The 16,413-nt window shown below is 45.9% G+C and overlaps 1 protein-coding gene across 1 annotated transcript in view; it reads right to left on the minus strand.

Annotated features, from left to right (window-relative positions):
- Window positions 1–4,197: 4,197 nt before the first annotated feature.
- Window positions 4,198–16,413, minus strand: part of LOC109291627 (E3 ubiquitin-protein ligase TRIM39-like) — a 19,693-nt gene continuing 7,477 nt past the window's right edge. The window contains exons 2-6 of the mRNA XM_019508732.1: window positions 13,444–13,539; window positions 8,800–9,030; window positions 7,847–7,869; window positions 5,884–5,996; window positions 4,198–5,410 (exon numbers count right to left, since the gene is read on the minus strand). Of these exons, the coding sequence (XP_019364277.1) occupies window positions 4,839–5,410; window positions 5,884–5,996; window positions 7,847–7,869; window positions 8,800–9,030; window positions 13,444–13,539 (1,035 nt within the window). The 3' untranslated portion in view covers window positions 4,198–4,838. The remainder of the gene's footprint in view (window positions 5,411–5,883; window positions 5,997–7,846; window positions 7,870–8,799; window positions 9,031–13,443; window positions 13,540–16,413) is intronic.

Consider the following 16,413-nt stretch of genomic DNA (forward strand, 5'->3'; position numbering starts at 1 on the left):
CTGTGTTAAACCCCATCCTATTCTCCTCTGCCCATCCTTGTAACCTATCTAGGTCCAACTGTAGCCTGTTGCTCCCAGTCAGCCATAATGTAGGTATAACCATCTGACTCCTGGACAGACCACCTGGAATGTGCATGAACATGAAGTCTGTTTGTTAGGGCTTTCACTGGGTCTCTCGGCACAGCATGGAACTAACTGGTGAAGAAACAGAAAGGGAACTGCATAGGCATCCTTGACTCATTACAGCATCTAAATATTATCTGAAAGGAAAACTACCATAAAAACCTTGTGACTAGAAATTTTATACTTGGAATCCACAGTAGCACACATGTAGATGCTGACCCAGCTGGCTGGGGCACACAGGTGCATCAGTGTGGGGGCTGCCTACTGGCTAGCCCCACACTGCAGTACCCTTGTGCCCTGGCCAGCTCCTCCACAGCATGTTGAGGCAGGTTGGAGGAGCCCCAGGCTGGCAGGCTGACCCCCACCTCTCCAGGCCCCCTGCCAGTTGGGGATGCTCCAACCTGGCTCAACGGTGCAAACCTGGGTGCACATGTAAATACACAAAAATTATGCAAAAATGAGGAAGTTAGTTAGAAATTAGCTTAAAGGAGCAATCAACAATATAAAAGGCCTCCAGGCAGCTTGGAAGCTGTTTAAAAATACCGTATTAGAGACTCAGGAAAAGTGTATACTAGAAACCAAAAAATGTACCAAATGGACTGTTAAAGCCCCCACATGGTTAATAGCAGAGTTAAGGAGACCATTCAAGGCAAAAAGTCATCCTTCAAAAAACAGAAGATGTGCCCAAATGAGGGAAACAGGAAAGCTCACAAACTCTGGCATGTCAAATGTAAAATAAAGCAGGCCAAAAAAGGATTTTTCAGAACTTTTAGGAAAAGCTGCTAAAAATAATAATAAAAACTTTAAAAAAATACATCAGAAGTGGGAAGCCAACTAGAAAACCAATAGGACCATTAGAGATCCAAGGTGTAAAAGGTGCAGTCATGGATGATAAGGCCAGAGCAGAGTAGCTAAACAAATTCTTTGCATCAGTGTTTACCACAGAAGATCCTGAGGAAATGTCCATGCCAGATCATCCTTTCTAGTAGATGGAAAGGTTCTTTAATGGGCTAAGAACTAGTTAAAAGGTAGGGCTAACTAGTCACCTTTCAGGATGGAGGAAGATCAAAAGTGGGGTCTCACAGGGATCTCTGCTGGGCCCAATTTTATTCAACATTTCCATCAATGGCCTGGAAATGGGACTGTATGGTGAAATATCCAAGTTTGTACAGGATACCAAATTATTCCAGGAGTCAAAGCCCAAGCTGATGGAGGGGAGCTGTAGAAAGATTTCCCCAAGATCAGACTGGACAAAAAATGGCTGATGAACTTCAGTGTTGACAAGTGCAAGGTAATTCACCTAGGAAAAAATAACCTCAAGTATACATACTAAGTGCTGGGTTCTGAACTAGCTGTTATGATCCAGGAAAGATACCTTGGTGTAACGGTAGATAGTTCTCTAAAAATGTCAGCTTAATGTGCAACAGCAACCAAAAAAGCCAATAAAATGTGACCTGAAGAAGAATGCCTTGCATTCAAAAGCTTGTCTAGCTCTATCCCAGCTATATAGTTGGTCCAATAAAAGTTATCACCCTAAACTTGCCTCTTGTATAAAAGGTTGGGCATCATTAAGAAGGGAACTGAAAATAAAATGAAGAACATCATCATACCATTAATCAAACCCATGATGCGCTCACATCTTGGATATGGAGCAGTTGCCATATGAGGAGAGAATAAAAATGCTAAGACTCTTCTGTTTGGAAAGGAGAAGGCTGAGGGGGATATGAAAGAGATCTATAAAATCAGGAAGGGTGTGGACAAAGTGAATAGGGAACTGTTGTTCACCAGGTCCCAGAATGCTAAAACTAGGGGAGCTCCATTGAAATTAGTAGGAGACATGTTTAAAACGAACACGAGAAAGTATTTTTTATGCAACACTTAGTTACCTTGTGGAATTCATTGCTACAGGAGGTTGTAGAAGCAGATAGCAGAGTCAGATTAAAAAAGGGACTAGAAAAAGTCATGGATGATAGATCTATTAATAGGTGTTGAACAGAATTGCTGGAGATGTTTCCTCTGGCATCTCTGAAACAATGACTGTGGATGCCAGGAAGGGTATTTGTAACAGAGTTGTGCTCTGTTACCTAAAGGGGACAAGCTAGCAGCACAGCAGCCTGCAGTCCCCATCAGGAATCACACAGCTAGCCAAAGGCCGCCTGATTGGAAAAGTGGGTCCAGCTGCTACACATAACAGCAGCAGGGCCAGCAATTTGCTACAGGCAGCTGGGGAGGGAACATTGCCTGGCTGGAGCTGCTACTTATAACATCTTGGAAGTATAGGGCAGGAACTATGGGGATGGCTGGAGGTTCCTGGTCCTGGGACAAGGCCTAAAACTACACCTTGCTGGGGCTGGATGGTGTGGAGGGACTGCCAGTGGAGGGGCAATCTCCAGAAAATGCCACACCTGTGCCTCCCTAGTGAAGGGTGAGTATGGGGCACCAGAAAGCCTCAGCCCTCACTGCTTTGTGGGTGACCCTGTGCAGGGAAAAGGCTAGGGGAGCACACCCCAAACACAAAGCAAGGGCCCAGGTTCACAGTGAGGCCTGAGGCAGGGCCCAGGTCAAGTGGAGAGACCTGAGGCAGCACCCAGGCTCACAGCAAGTCCTGGGGTGTATGAAGGTGCCAGGAGGAGTGTAGTGTGAGGCCCCAGGGGGGTAGTGTCCTATGCCCATGAGGGAGCTGGGTGTGAGGCCCAGTGTTGGGTAAGGGGATTGAGGCCCCAATATGGGGGTGTGAGGGGACCAAGAGGGTCCCAAGCTGGACAGAGAGCTAAAGAAAAGGGGGGGAGGGCTGAGAGCCCCAAGTAAATGAGATTGAGAGCCCAGTGTGAGGGAACAGGGATTGTGAGCCCAGCGTGAGGCGTGAGAGTCCCAAAATGAGGAACTGGAGTGCAGGTCCTAGTGTAGGCCCTTGGCATCAGGGCAAGTAAATGGGCAGCCTCCCACCTGGGTAATAACTTCCAATTAGTTATCAAAGGCATGGTAGGTAAGGCAGGCAGGCGGTTAACCCTGAGGCAAGTGGCCAGGCCGATGTTCAGACTGGCCCCAGGATGCTCCCTTGTTACAGTATTGAATAGGGGATAGATTACTGTAGATCGGGGTGGCACACATATGGCCCATGGGCTGGATCTGGCCCTTGGAGCTATATGATCCAGCCTGTGGGTCCCTGGACTGACTCCATGCACCAGCCCCAGCTCCATGTGCCGCATGGGGCATGCGAGCTAGACTCTGTGTGGCTCACACTGCAGGCAGCACAGGAGGTCAGTCCAGCGCACCACGTGCAGCCTGTGCCCCACACCCCTTGTGCCAAGTATAGTGCCGGGTCCAGCCCAAACACTGAGCACCTCATGTTGACCCTGGGCTTTGTTTCATGCCATGTATGGCACACAAGCTGGCCCCAGCACTTTGCCTGCTCCACAGGGGTCAGTCCCAGTCCAGCCCTCAGACTGGCTCAGGGACACTCATCTGGCCTGTGGAGCCAGATGAGTTTGACATGCCTGCTCCATCCAGAAGTATCTTGTTCAGTGCTCCCCCTTTGCAGCATGTATTTCTGCCACTGTTGGAGATAGGAAACTGGGCTGAATGGTTGAATAGTCCGACTCAGCATGGCACTTCTTATGTTCCTACATAGACACAGAGCCAGCAGCTTCCAGTCAATCTTTCTTCTATTGGAAAAATTCCATTTTCCTTGGAACAAATTGATTTAAATGAAATTTCATTTCTATTCCACTTCTATCTCGTGAGAAAAGAACATTTCAATTTTTCATTTTTTGTTCCAAAATTGATTTTTATCTTGTAAGTGATGAAAATCTAAAATAAAAGGCCAAAATCAGAATGAAACATTTTGATTTCACTGTAACAAAACATTTTGATTGGCCCAAAATTATTTTCTTCAAAAATGCCATCTGACACAACATTCTGATTTTTCTTGTTCAGGGTCCAATGTGGAACAAAAACCAAATTGTGGCATTTCAGAATTTCCTGCTGAACCAAAATTCTTGAGTTTTGACCAGTGCGCTGTACTGAAAACATTACAAAACTAAGAGTTTGTTTACTAAAGGAAACATTGCCGTATTCATAAAGTCATGCTTTATTGGTTTTGTTTAAATATGATTCACTGCTACATCAACATGAAGACAGCATACACAGAGCAGTGTAGAGTCCCTGTCACCAAAATCAAGTACTTAGTCTGTAAGTAACATCTAACCAGTCACTTCTTTCCCTACCTATCACATTTTAAAAAATCAGTCACCTGTAGGTCACCAAAGGGGTGGGATCCAAACTCTCACATCCCACTCACCACCCACAGAACCCCCACATTTATCATTCACTGCTATGTGAAGCACTCTTGCAGGAATGGCACTGGGACCTTTTACTGGTGAGTAATGGGCATGAATGGACCAAGTCAATGTTAATTTTTCAGTAATGGTATCTACCACATCTCCAGCCAAGCAGGACATCATGTTGTGTCACTCTACTTATACAGCACCTCTGCCTCCCTCCTGCACTGCTTCTCCACCCCTGCTCCCCATCAGCACCCTATTCCTTCCACCCCATCTGCTCAGAGCCTAGAAGGGGAGCAAAACTAGCCAGATCTGAAATGAATCAGTGATAGTTCTTCAGAGCTAGATAATTCCACTCCCATCCCTCCCCCTCTGCTGTGCTGATGTAAGAGACAAAGGAGATGCCTTTTTGCACCTCCTTGATCTAGAAGGCTACAAAATCACACACCCACTGCCATCTGTGTCCCTTACCCATGAGATCACCAGGGGTTCAATATTTTTGCCTCCCACAGAAGCACCAGGATAGAAGAGAGGACGGAGATTTCCAAAGAACTTGTCAGTGAATGTATAGATATGGGACCGGTCAGTCACATTGTAGAACGTAATCTCTCCAGCCTCATAGTCCAGAAAGATCCCAACCCGCCTAGGCCTCACACTCAGCTGGAGCGGGGTGGCAGGGGAAGTGAGGGCCTCATATTGGCCTCCATTCTGCAAACGCATCATCCAGTAGCCATTGCTGGGCAGCAAGACAATTGTTCCCTTCCTGGTGGCTGACTCCCTGCATATCCCCAATCCCCATTCTGTCTTGTCTCCCACCTGCACTTCCCAGTAGCCCCGGCCTGTGTAGAAGACCTGAGATCCCAGCACCAGTGGGGTGGTATTAAACCTCTTGGGATTATCAAACAGAGATAGGACCAGCTTCTTGCCACCACGTCTCACACATTTTCGGTCACCAGACAGGATGAGTTCAGGATGAGCTGTCTCTGGGTCCAGAGTCACATCCTCTGCAGGCAGAGAGAGGAAAAGAAAAGAGGGACACATGGATCAGATGTCACTTTAGGGGAAGAGCCATAGGCATCGTTGTCCCAATCCAGCAGTACACGGCCTGTCCACAGTGATTGTAAATTTGGGGACATCTAAAATACAAGGGCATCTCATTTCCACAGAAATATGGCACTTTCACTAACCATCTGGGATCAAAATGAGAAAAGGCTTAACCTGCAATGACTGTCAATGGGAAGGAATTGCTCCAATACCTGAAAGGCTAGGGTGCTGTGGAAGCTCAGAGTATGAGGCAATTACCACAGGGGATTACAGGCAATTACCACAGGGTAGCTGACACGTGACAAAGTCCAGATTCTTTTGTCAGGTAGCAATACACCCATCCGCCCAGACCCGTCATGCATGTGGAGATGAGACTCAGGAGTCAGCCTCCACACAGAGCTAAGGAGCAGCATAGCCAGCTAGTTCTCTTTACCTTTGAATTTCTTCAGCAGGTCTCTCATACCAAGGCAATGCACTGGGATGCTGTAGTTCTCTCTCAGGGCCACAGAAAAAGTTTCTGGGGCCTGATATTTCATATCTTCATACCTGTAAAGAACACATTCCCTGTGGTCAGCACAGAACCCCCTGTGCCTCACAAGCCAAAGACTAGCATCGGGAAGATAAAGCAGCAAGTCTCCTATGCTGAGCTGGTTTAATTTTTAAATATTCTTATACCAGTCATGTCTGAAATTTTCCACCCTCTAATGCCAGTCAATGCCCCCAACACTGCACTGAAGCCACTTTCTGGCAACAGCACAAGGGCATAAGGACAGAACAAGGAGCTAACATAACACCCCTTACCCCTTGCTTATGTTAGCACAGATGCTAGTGTTACCTCCCCCGACAATTCAGAACTGCCTTTATGGGCCTGTGAACCCATTAGCACCATACCATGACACACACAGTGACCGGCCTGACTGTGAATGAGGATTGGGGCCAGCAAGTTTGTAGCAGCAATATCCACTGTCTTTATGAATTCAGAATTTTATAGTAATTGCATAAGCATTAGGGGCATGCAAAGCGAGACCTATTCAATTTGGATTTGGATTCGGCCCAAATCAGGGACAGTGATTTGATTCGTTGATTCGGATCACTGTCCCTCATTCAATTCAGCCGAATCTGAAGATTTGATACTGATTCGGAGAATCAGCAATTCAGACATAGACACAACTTTAAAAGTTTTTTCTACATACCTTGAGGTAGCAGGAGCAGCTTGTGATCACTGCGATGCTGGGATGTATGGAGCATCCCACAGGAGTGCGGGGAGAGGGCCCTCAACATGTTCAGTGGCGAACCCGCAAGTAGATCACAAGTACTTCCATTCCACTTCTGGGTCTGCTGGGGAGCATGCAGGGTCCCCCACACACACCCCACTGCCTTGGTGATCAGCCACGGGAGACCCCGGGTGCTCCCTCCAGATTCAGGAGGCATGGGGGCCCCCCAGCTCGCTCCCCAGCAGATCCAGAAGTGGAACATGAAGTGCTTCTGGTCCATTCCAGGTCTGTTGCCGAGTGCACTGGAGAGCCCATGTGCTCCTGTGGGACACTCCATGCTCCCCCACATCGCAGCCCCTGGTACCTAGAGGTATGTAGAAAGGACGTGGGGGGGTGTCTCTATGGCCCAGTCGCCAAATCAATTCGGAGGGTTCCGATTCAATTCAGAGAGATTAAAGGGTCCTCTGATTCAGTTCAGATTTGGAGATTCAGCCACCAAATCAGGCCGAATCTCTGCCAAATCAAAACAAGGACTAAGCTTCACACAGCCCTAATAAGCATATCAGGGACGTAATTCCCAAAACTATGCTCATCCAATCAGGGAAGAGAACAGTTACCAGGGGATGCATGTGTCCAATCAAAATAGCTTAAAAATGTAATGGAAATAGGAATTTTAAATTTGAACATGAATTGGGCACAAAAACCTACCCTCAAATGAGCTATAGACCAAGGGCTGGTAAAAGGAATCCATGCCCAGAGAAAGAAGTGTAATTAACCACAGTGATTCATGGTTTTGGGAGATATTCTTCTAGTTCTGAGAGTGACACAGCATTTTACATTCCTACCATGATTCAAGGCACAGCACTGTGCAAGTAAGAGACAGTATTTGTCCCTCAAGTGCAGCCACTTCAGGAGTGGAAAATAGTAAGCATCCACCACATCACATAGTGCACAATACTGAGATGGGACTGTAGCTCCAGGATACCAGTATGACCCCCCTTAATAATGGATTTTGCCCTGTCCATGCAGAGCAGCCAGGACTCCTCTTGCTTTGATCCCACTATTAGTAAACTTCAGGCGACCTGTTGTCAAAACCCAGGGCTGAAGCTGGAGCCATGAGTACAAACTGCAGTACTTACACCTATCAACAATTCTGCACAAAGTGCAAAAATAAGCACAAACCTGCGCAAAATGCTTTTCATGTCCTAAAAGGAAACAAAAGAAAAAAGTTCATAGCTGTAGTCACTTCATGGCTACACAATAGTCAGTCAGTGCCATTAGCTTCTAACCCACCCTCAAGCATAAGGTGGATAGCCCAGTGGTGAAGGCATTAGACCAGGGTTGGTTAGGCCTTCACTCAAGTTATTCCTCTGCAACAGACTGCTGGGTAGTAGTCCTGAGAGTATGTTTACATTGTAGAAGTGGATACATCCCTGGACTAGCTTTCATCAGATGGATTAGGAACTAGTTAGCAGTCTAGCATCTACAATATGGAACTGAGGGCTAGCTAACTAACTTAGTTTCTCAGATGGGTTTTGCTGTTCTAAGCCACACACAACCACTGCTGTAGATCTAGCCACAGTCATTTCAATCCATATTTCTGATGGTGTTTAGGCACACCTATCTCAATGAAGTCACTGGGAATGAAACACCCAAATACCTGGAAAAATCCAACTCTTAGGACAGTGGCTGGTAACTTTGTTAGACTCAAGACAACCCTCAGAAAATGTCAGCTCTTAGTTTTCACTTGTTTTTTGACCACGGAAAAATAAAGAGCAAATTTTCTGTTGCAAAAACTCAGAAAGATCACAACAGATCAGAATTTAGGATTTCCAGCCAGGCCAGGAGCAAGCAGAACTACTTCCCCCCCCACTTCCCCACTGCCTGGGTGCACAGGTACAACACTCTGCAGCTTACTGAAGGGAAGTGCAGAAGTTGGGCTTGCTCTGAACACCTGGAAGCTGTGGCAGGAGCTGTGCTTCCTTGAAGAACAATCCTGCACACACACTGCTTTTAGGAGAGGACAAAAGCTGGTAGGTCCTAGGAAACTGGAAGCATGTACCCCCTGACTTCAGCAGCAGGGTCCTGCTTCATGCTGTCTACCAGGAGGCTGAGGAATTTTGTTGCATACTCACACAAAGTAGCCCACCCGCTGGCAGCTGAAATTTCTCTCTTATTTCCATGATCAGCTTGTCCAGAGAGGATCTTTGCTCCAAAATCCTAGCTAAGTTTTCATTGATCTTCAGCAGAATCTTCTTCTCCTCCTCTTCCAGCTTCTGTAAAAGCAGCTTCTCCTCCTCAGCCAGCAGCTGATGCAGTTTCCCAAACTCAGTCACAATCTTCTCACGCTTATTCTTAACTATCTCCTTCCAAGACACAGGCACAAGAAGAGGAGATGTCAGAGTTGTGATTTAATATCAGAAAGCAAATTGAATGCTGGGTTAACCCAGCTGCAAAGAGGTCTGCTATTACAGTTCCAGTCTTGTCTCTCACACTTATGAAGGACTAGGCTCTAAGGGCATCTTTACACGTGGTCTGGGGTGGGGGTGAGAGTGCTTTAATTAGAGAGGTTCTAATTAAAGCCCAGGCAGGAGTGGGCAAGGCTCAGCCCTATGTGGAGCACCATGCGGCCAGTTTTGGGCCAGATTGGTGGCATGCACCCAGATGCACCTGTACCGCACCGTCCAAGTAAGCTTCACAGCACATGCCCCCTTCCCCCCACTTCCCATCCCCCATCCCCAGCCAGCTCACAGGACCTAGCACGCAGGCAGTCCCCCCTAAACATACACCCACTCCCCCACATACACCTCCCCATACACATCCCAGCCCATACCCTCCCAACATACAATATACAAGAGTTAGACTTTATTTTGAGCTATTATGCAATCATCTCTATATACACTACTCAAAAAAACATAAATCAGATCAAAATTATATTTTGAAATAAGATGAAAATATGTTATCGTAGATGTTTGATTTTTAGTATATGGTTTGTTTCTTATCTATAATTTGTTAAAATTATATCTTCTGAAGGATTTTATGAAAAATTATATCTTCTGAAAGGTTTTGTGTGGCCCTCAACAGCTCACAAACAGATATTAAGTAGCCCACCAGCCAAAAATAATTGACCACCCCTGGTCTTAGTATAATTTCACCAGTTCTTGCAAAATAGAGAAATCTAGTGAATGAATGATGAACTCCAAGTAAAGACCACTGGACTTTTAGCAGAAAAGAGTGCACAGATAGTGTACATCCAGTCACAGGTTTAGACTAGGGGTCAGCAACATATGGCCCACAGGACACATTTGGCAGGCCAGCTGAAGGAGGGGACAGGTGATACAGCTTCAGATAAAGCAGGGAACAAACAGAAAGCAGAGCAGTAGATTGGGGGCAGGGGCTGGAAGTGGCACTTGGTGAGGGTGCAAGGCTACTTGGTGGAATACTTGCCAAAAAGTTGGGATGCCCCCACTGGACTATCAATCAGAGCAGATTTCCTTGTCAAAACACTATTTCTCATTCTTATTTATTTGGTTACCATCTCAGCCTAAAGCAAGAGGGAATCATTTACACATTGTTTAAATCAAGGGGCCCATAGATGTTAGCGGACATTAAGGAATAGGAAGTTGCTTCCATATTCTACAGAAGGGGGCTCAAAAACCAAAGGCTCTTTGAATCCATTCACCTGCTCTGGACAAGCCACTCTTCTCCCTTCATACCCTATGAGATCTTCCTAACATGAGGCAGGTGGCAGGGTAAATAAGCTTGCACTGATGCTGTCTGTGCACATCAGCTCTGCAGGCTGCTGAGTCCAACCCGCATCTTCACAACATAGCCAGTTCTTGAGAGTGGCACTTGGTATTGCTCCCTCAGGGGATGGACCCCATTGACTGTATGAAAACATCAGCTTCCCTTTTGTTTTTAAAAGATGTTTATAGCCCATCTGGGTTCATTTGGAAGCTTGAAATTATAAAGTAAGTGTATGCAAGGAGCAGGAACCAGACCTGTAGTCAGTCCAGGCTAGCACCAGATGTAGTGAAGAGAGACCAAATAACCTATCCCCACACAAATTCTCTTCCTGGTTTCCTTAGAGATTGGCTTAAATATTAAAGCAAAAGGGAAAATACCCATAGGAAGCAGAAGGCTGAGGCTAATGGGGCTTAGCCCCCCCCAAACACAAATAGCCCAGGCGTGAGCTCCAGCTGGCTGCAGCAGGGCGGGAGGATGGGCATGCACAGAGATGAGCAGCTGGAGCCTACAGGCACCAGCAACTCAGCCTAGCCCAGCTGTGTGTGGAGTAGAGCCCAGCAGGTAAATGTGTGGATGGGAAGGGAAAGGGGAGGGAGGGAGGGAGAGGAGGGAAGGGGCCTGGGGGTGCAGATCGAGGCCCACTACCAGGAGGTTGTGAATAGGGCCCCAGGGCAGGGTGTGGGATGCTTGGAGCCCAGGCAGCTTGTCCAGGGATGTAGGGGGGCTCCCTCCACTGCGCACACCCCTGGGGCAGGCACACGGAGCACATGCACCCCAGATCTGTGTGTGGGATAGAGGCAGCTGTCACCATGGGCTGGGCTCTGCACCTCACCACCAGTTACCTCAGCAGCCACGTGACACCACATGCCTCTCACCGCTGGGCAGGCAGTGCAGCCAGCGCACAGGAGGCATATGGCACCGTGCTATTCATGGGGCAACACCTGAGGGTGCAGAGCCCAGCCCACAGAAGCAGCTGCCTCCACCCCATGCACAATCGGGGGTGGCATGTGCCCCCTGTGCCTACCTTGGTAATGTATGCAACAGCAGGAGCCCCCCCGCACCCCTGGATAAGCCTCCCAGGCTCCGAGCATTCCACAACCCACCCCGGCCCAGGGCCCCATTCACCCCAGCCCCTGCCCCTGTCACTGTGCCACTCCCTCCCTTCTCGTGAGGGGCCTCGATCTGCCCCTCACCCCTTCTCCACAACTGACCTACCTGCTGGGCAGGGTGCATGCACACACAACTGCACATGCACTCAGTCCCCCTAAATCATATTTTCTTCCTCTGCCTATGAAAATATTGCTTCCAAAATGTTGCCCATATTATCATAAATACTCAGCAACCAGAGCACAAGTAAAAAAAGCTCAGACTTGCTATTGTTTAATATAATATCATGATTTTAAAACCAATTAGATATTTCCATGGGTACAATTCTCAAATTTTGAGTAGTCAAGGTAGACCCTACCATTTCTTCACACACTGATTTACGTGAATTTTTTTTTTCATGAAAACCAAACAGTGCCCTTCATATGCCAATACAGGGCATCCTATGGGCTCTGGGGTGTGATCCTGGAAAGCAACTTCTTAATCTTTGACATAACCATGGGTCACAGTGACACAGCACATTGCATAACATCCTCCTGTCCCATATGTCCCCACCTCATTGCCAATGTTGCAGCAAACAGATGATGTCAACTTAATGATCACATGGTATAAACAAGCACATCTGTTTACTAGTAACCCCTTGAGTTATTGAGCACAACCCTCCTGTTTGGACTATACAAAAGAGCAGATCATAAAATCAGAATGACCTGCCCGTGAAAAGCTATTAAAACTGTGAATGCCTAAAAGACACATCTCATTTTATCTACTGCTGCTCTTTGATGTGTCACTGCATTTGTCGCTGCTCAGTATAACAAATTAAAGTTGGTTTCACTCCCATTTATAGTCACTTGTATTTTCTGGGTTCCTATCCTCCCCACCTCCAGTGTTTGATCATTACTTTAAAAAAAACAAACAAACCACACACACAAAAAACTGTTGTTCCTGTCTTGCCATGCGTGACATTTTCTCATATCTGTCCAAGTCTGGAGTTGTTCTTAAAGCTTTGGGTGCTAAACTCCTAGGTTTTTTTTCACAAGATTGTCATCTCTTTTTTAATAAGAAGCAGCTTTTAGATTTGTGATAGGGAGTAAAGCTTGAAATGGTCTCAAATGAATCCTAGAAACTAAAAGACGAACAGAACCTTGAATAAATTTTTTTTTATTATTTCATGAATTTTAAGCTATCTCATGGGTTTTGGACAGCTGGGGTAATCAAGTCTATTCTCACAGAAAGGGTTTTTAAAAGGGTGAACAATTTTACCCATCTTCTATTTCCTCTCAGCTTGAATTTTAGAAGCATACTTAAATTGCACAACTTCTATGTGAAATCATTATAACTCCTCTTGTTGTAGGTGACCCTGAACATAGATGACACATACGTGTCTACAGCCCCATGCCTCACATCCTGCCATTAGCACAGTAATTGTGTCACCACCACCACCCGCATTGCTTCTGGGCCATAGCTGGGGCTGAGCTACAGCCCCATGCCCCACTGTCAGCACAGAAAGCTGGGGGGCCACACCCCCCCGTACCCTCCCACACTACACCTATGACCCTTAAGATCACTACAAAGAACTAAAAAAAAAAGATGATTGTTTTCTATTGTATTCCAATTTTGTCTATTTTGTGTATCTCCAAAAACTGAATCTCCAGTAACTGTTTTTCCTGTGTAGTTAGTTTCTTTTATGTGGGTTTTTCACATGCAACAGATAGAATAAATATTTTAAAAAAAATACAAAAATACATAAATGTTACTGAAAAACAACAAAAAAAAAAAGACTGAGAATTAAATATGGATCCTGAGACTATTTATTATTTCTAAATATGATAAAAAATATTTAAATTGCTAAATTCCAAATCTCTGGTATCCTCCTGAATGAAGTTTTGATGACAGTTAATGGAGAGTTAATACAGAAACCAGGCACCTGCCTTGCATTTCTGAGCTTTCATCCTTTCCAATGACTCCCATTTTTTAACTTCATCCACCTCTTTTGATAAATGATCCAAAGATTTCTGCAGTTTAATCTGATAAGAAAAACAAACCCAGTCAGTTCACCCTTAACCAATTACGTCAACCATTTGCATTCCCTTTTACACCTAAATGCCAACTGGTAAGAAGTAAGAAAGAATGAGTGAGTACAATGGGAAGGGCAAATGGAGAGTTAATGTCCTACCAGCTGATTCTTCCAGCCCACAATCCCTGCATGTAAGCAGGCAGCTGCTGCCTTCACTCAGCTCAGAGAATGTTAACTGTGTCTCTGCCAGTCCCTGAAGAAGGAGCACAGCCCCATAACCAGAGCTGAGGTTCTTAACTACTAGCAGCTGTTTCATGCCTTTCCATCACAGGGTCTACTTTAGGAGCAGAAAGGTAATTCATGCACCTGCGCTCCTTGGCATGGCACATGGTTTTTCTCCACGGAGTGACTGTGTGTCCAAAATCAGACATTTCTCCACTGTGCAAGCAAAACCAGATTTAGGATTAAAGTGCCTGATTTACAACACTGGGCTAGATTCCTGTCCTCACTGCTCTGTGCCACTGAGCCACCACCAAGCAGCCAAAAGCTGGCTTTACAGACCACATGGGAGATAATTGTGTGAGGAGATCCCCAGAGGGACATAGGGCTGGGGCTGCAGCCAGGGCGGGCCCATCCATGCCTGCAAAACCTGCAGCCACAGGGGGCCCTGCAGCCAAGGGGCCATGTGCAACCAGTGACTCACCACACTCCCTCCTGCCACCGCTGCCAGTTGGTCGGCCCCAGCCCACATTAATGCATGAGAAAACTGGGCACATGCCCAGGGGCCCCTTCCAATTTGGGTCCCTGGGATCCTCACCAGCAGGGAAGTGAAAGCAACAGTTTTAAACTGGGTCCATGGGTACCAAGTTGTTCTTTGGTGTGTAGATTAGGTAAAATTCCTTCCCTGGAGGTGTCAGATGGCAGGCAGGGAGGTAAAAAAATCTTTCTTGTTCTGAAATGAAGTTTAAAATCCACAATTGGCTAAAATTCGGCATTTTCCATGTTTCAGGGATGTACTTGGTAGCCGTGTTGTTCTGAGAGAAGAAGAAATACAAAAGTCTAGAACTCTTGGTTCCAAAATGATACCTCTTATTTGAACAACTGGGAAATCACAAGACAAAGCTGTACGCAGCAGGACAGCTTTCCATCTCCAGTTCCTTCTGTGCAAAAATGAAGTTTACTTGCTACCTATGAGGACTTTTTACCATTGATACTTTTCCCTGAGCTTGATGAAGGGCCTTGGAGCCAGAAAGCTTGCAGACAAGGACAATTTTCTTGTGATTTCCTAGTTGGTCTAATAAGAGGTATCATTTTGGAACCAAGAGTTCTAGATTTTTGTATTTCTTCTATGTTTATGTTTAGTCCATGATTTTTTTGTATCCAGGAAGCTGATGAAGTAAAGTTCGTAGGCTCGTCTGTGAAAAGCGTTTTGTGAATTCCCTTTAAAAAATAATACTGAGAGATTGGAGACAGAGTGGTTTTCTCATGAGAAATGTCCTTGCACAAGTAGTTGGGTATTCTTGTCTTTGATAGATTTCCAGTGTGTGTTCATTCTGGTGAGCAGTTGTTGTTTGTTCTCTCCTTCACATTTTCCATCAGGGCTTTTGGTGCATTAGATGAGATATATAACATTCCTGGAGGTGCAGGTGTAAGATCCAGGAATGCTGATGGTTCTGTTCTGGGATGTAGTTATTGTGGGGGTGGTGGAGACATGTTGGCAGGTTTTGCATTTCTTTTCATGGCATGGTCTGGAACCATTTGGTGTGTTTTGGACTGTAGGAAGTTTGCTTCTGGTGACGAGGTTAGCGAGTCTCAGTGCTTGTTTGAAGGCTAAGATGGATGGATCTGGGAACATCTCTTAAAGAGCTGGGTTGCAATTGTTTGAGGATTTTCTCTATAGGTTCGAAGGAGGAGTGATATGTCATAACCAGTGGTGGGCGATCCATGGAGATTTTCCTTCTGCACTGCAGCAGTTCTTCACATGGTATCCAGGTGGCTCTTTCAAATGTACATCTATCTCTCTAGAGGAGTGTCCTTGTTGTGTGAAAGCCTTTTTAAGATTTGTGAGGTAGCAATCCCGGGTGTTCTCCTCAGTGCAAATTCAGTGGGATCTGAGGGCTTAGCTGTATATTACAGTTTTCTTGGTGTGTTTATAGTGATTACTGGTTCTGTGCAGATGCATATGTTGGTCTGCAGGTTTCTTGTATAGCATGGTCTGTATTTTACCATTCTGGATGCTGATCATCATAGCTGAAAAAGAGATGTTGGTGCTGGAGTACTGAAGAGATAGTCGGATGAAGGGGTGATGATTGCTGAATTTCTGATGGAACTCAATCAGAGATTGCAGGTTTTCAGTCCAAATGATGAAGATGTCATCAATATATATTAAGTATAGCAAGGGGTTGGTGGTGCAGTCTTTGAGGAATTCTTCTTCCAAGTGGCTCATAAAAAGGTTGGCATATTGTGGGGCCATTTTGGGGCCCATAGCTGTGCCCATGATCTGGAGGAAGTGTTGGTTATTCAAAGTGAAATTTGTGTGTGTGAGGATGAAGTGTATAAGGTCAGTAATATCTTTGGGTCTGTACTCAGAGTTGTCATCTTGCTCTTGTAGGTATGTAAGGCAAGCTTGGATGCTGTCCTGGTGTGGGATATTGTTATATAAGCTGGTAACATCCATTAGGGCTGTGCAAAGATTCAGGTGCTGATTTGATTTGGAAGAGATTCTTCCCAATTCAGCATCCAAATCTCTGAATTCGAATCACATCAGGAGACCAATTAAAAGGTCTAAATTGATCTGAAGAGCTTCGGCAATTCAGGCAGTCCCCGCTTGCTGCCACAGGGAGCTGGACCTAGACTTAGTGCTGGTAAGTAGGGGGCGGGGGGG

Source organism: Gavialis gangeticus, unplaced genomic scaffold, assembly GCF_001723915.1.
Source record: "Gavialis gangeticus isolate Ggan-Ray unplaced genomic scaffold, GavGan_comp1, whole genome shotgun sequence".
Lineage (NCBI taxonomy): Eukaryota > Metazoa > Chordata > Crocodylia > Gavialidae > Gavialis > Gavialis gangeticus.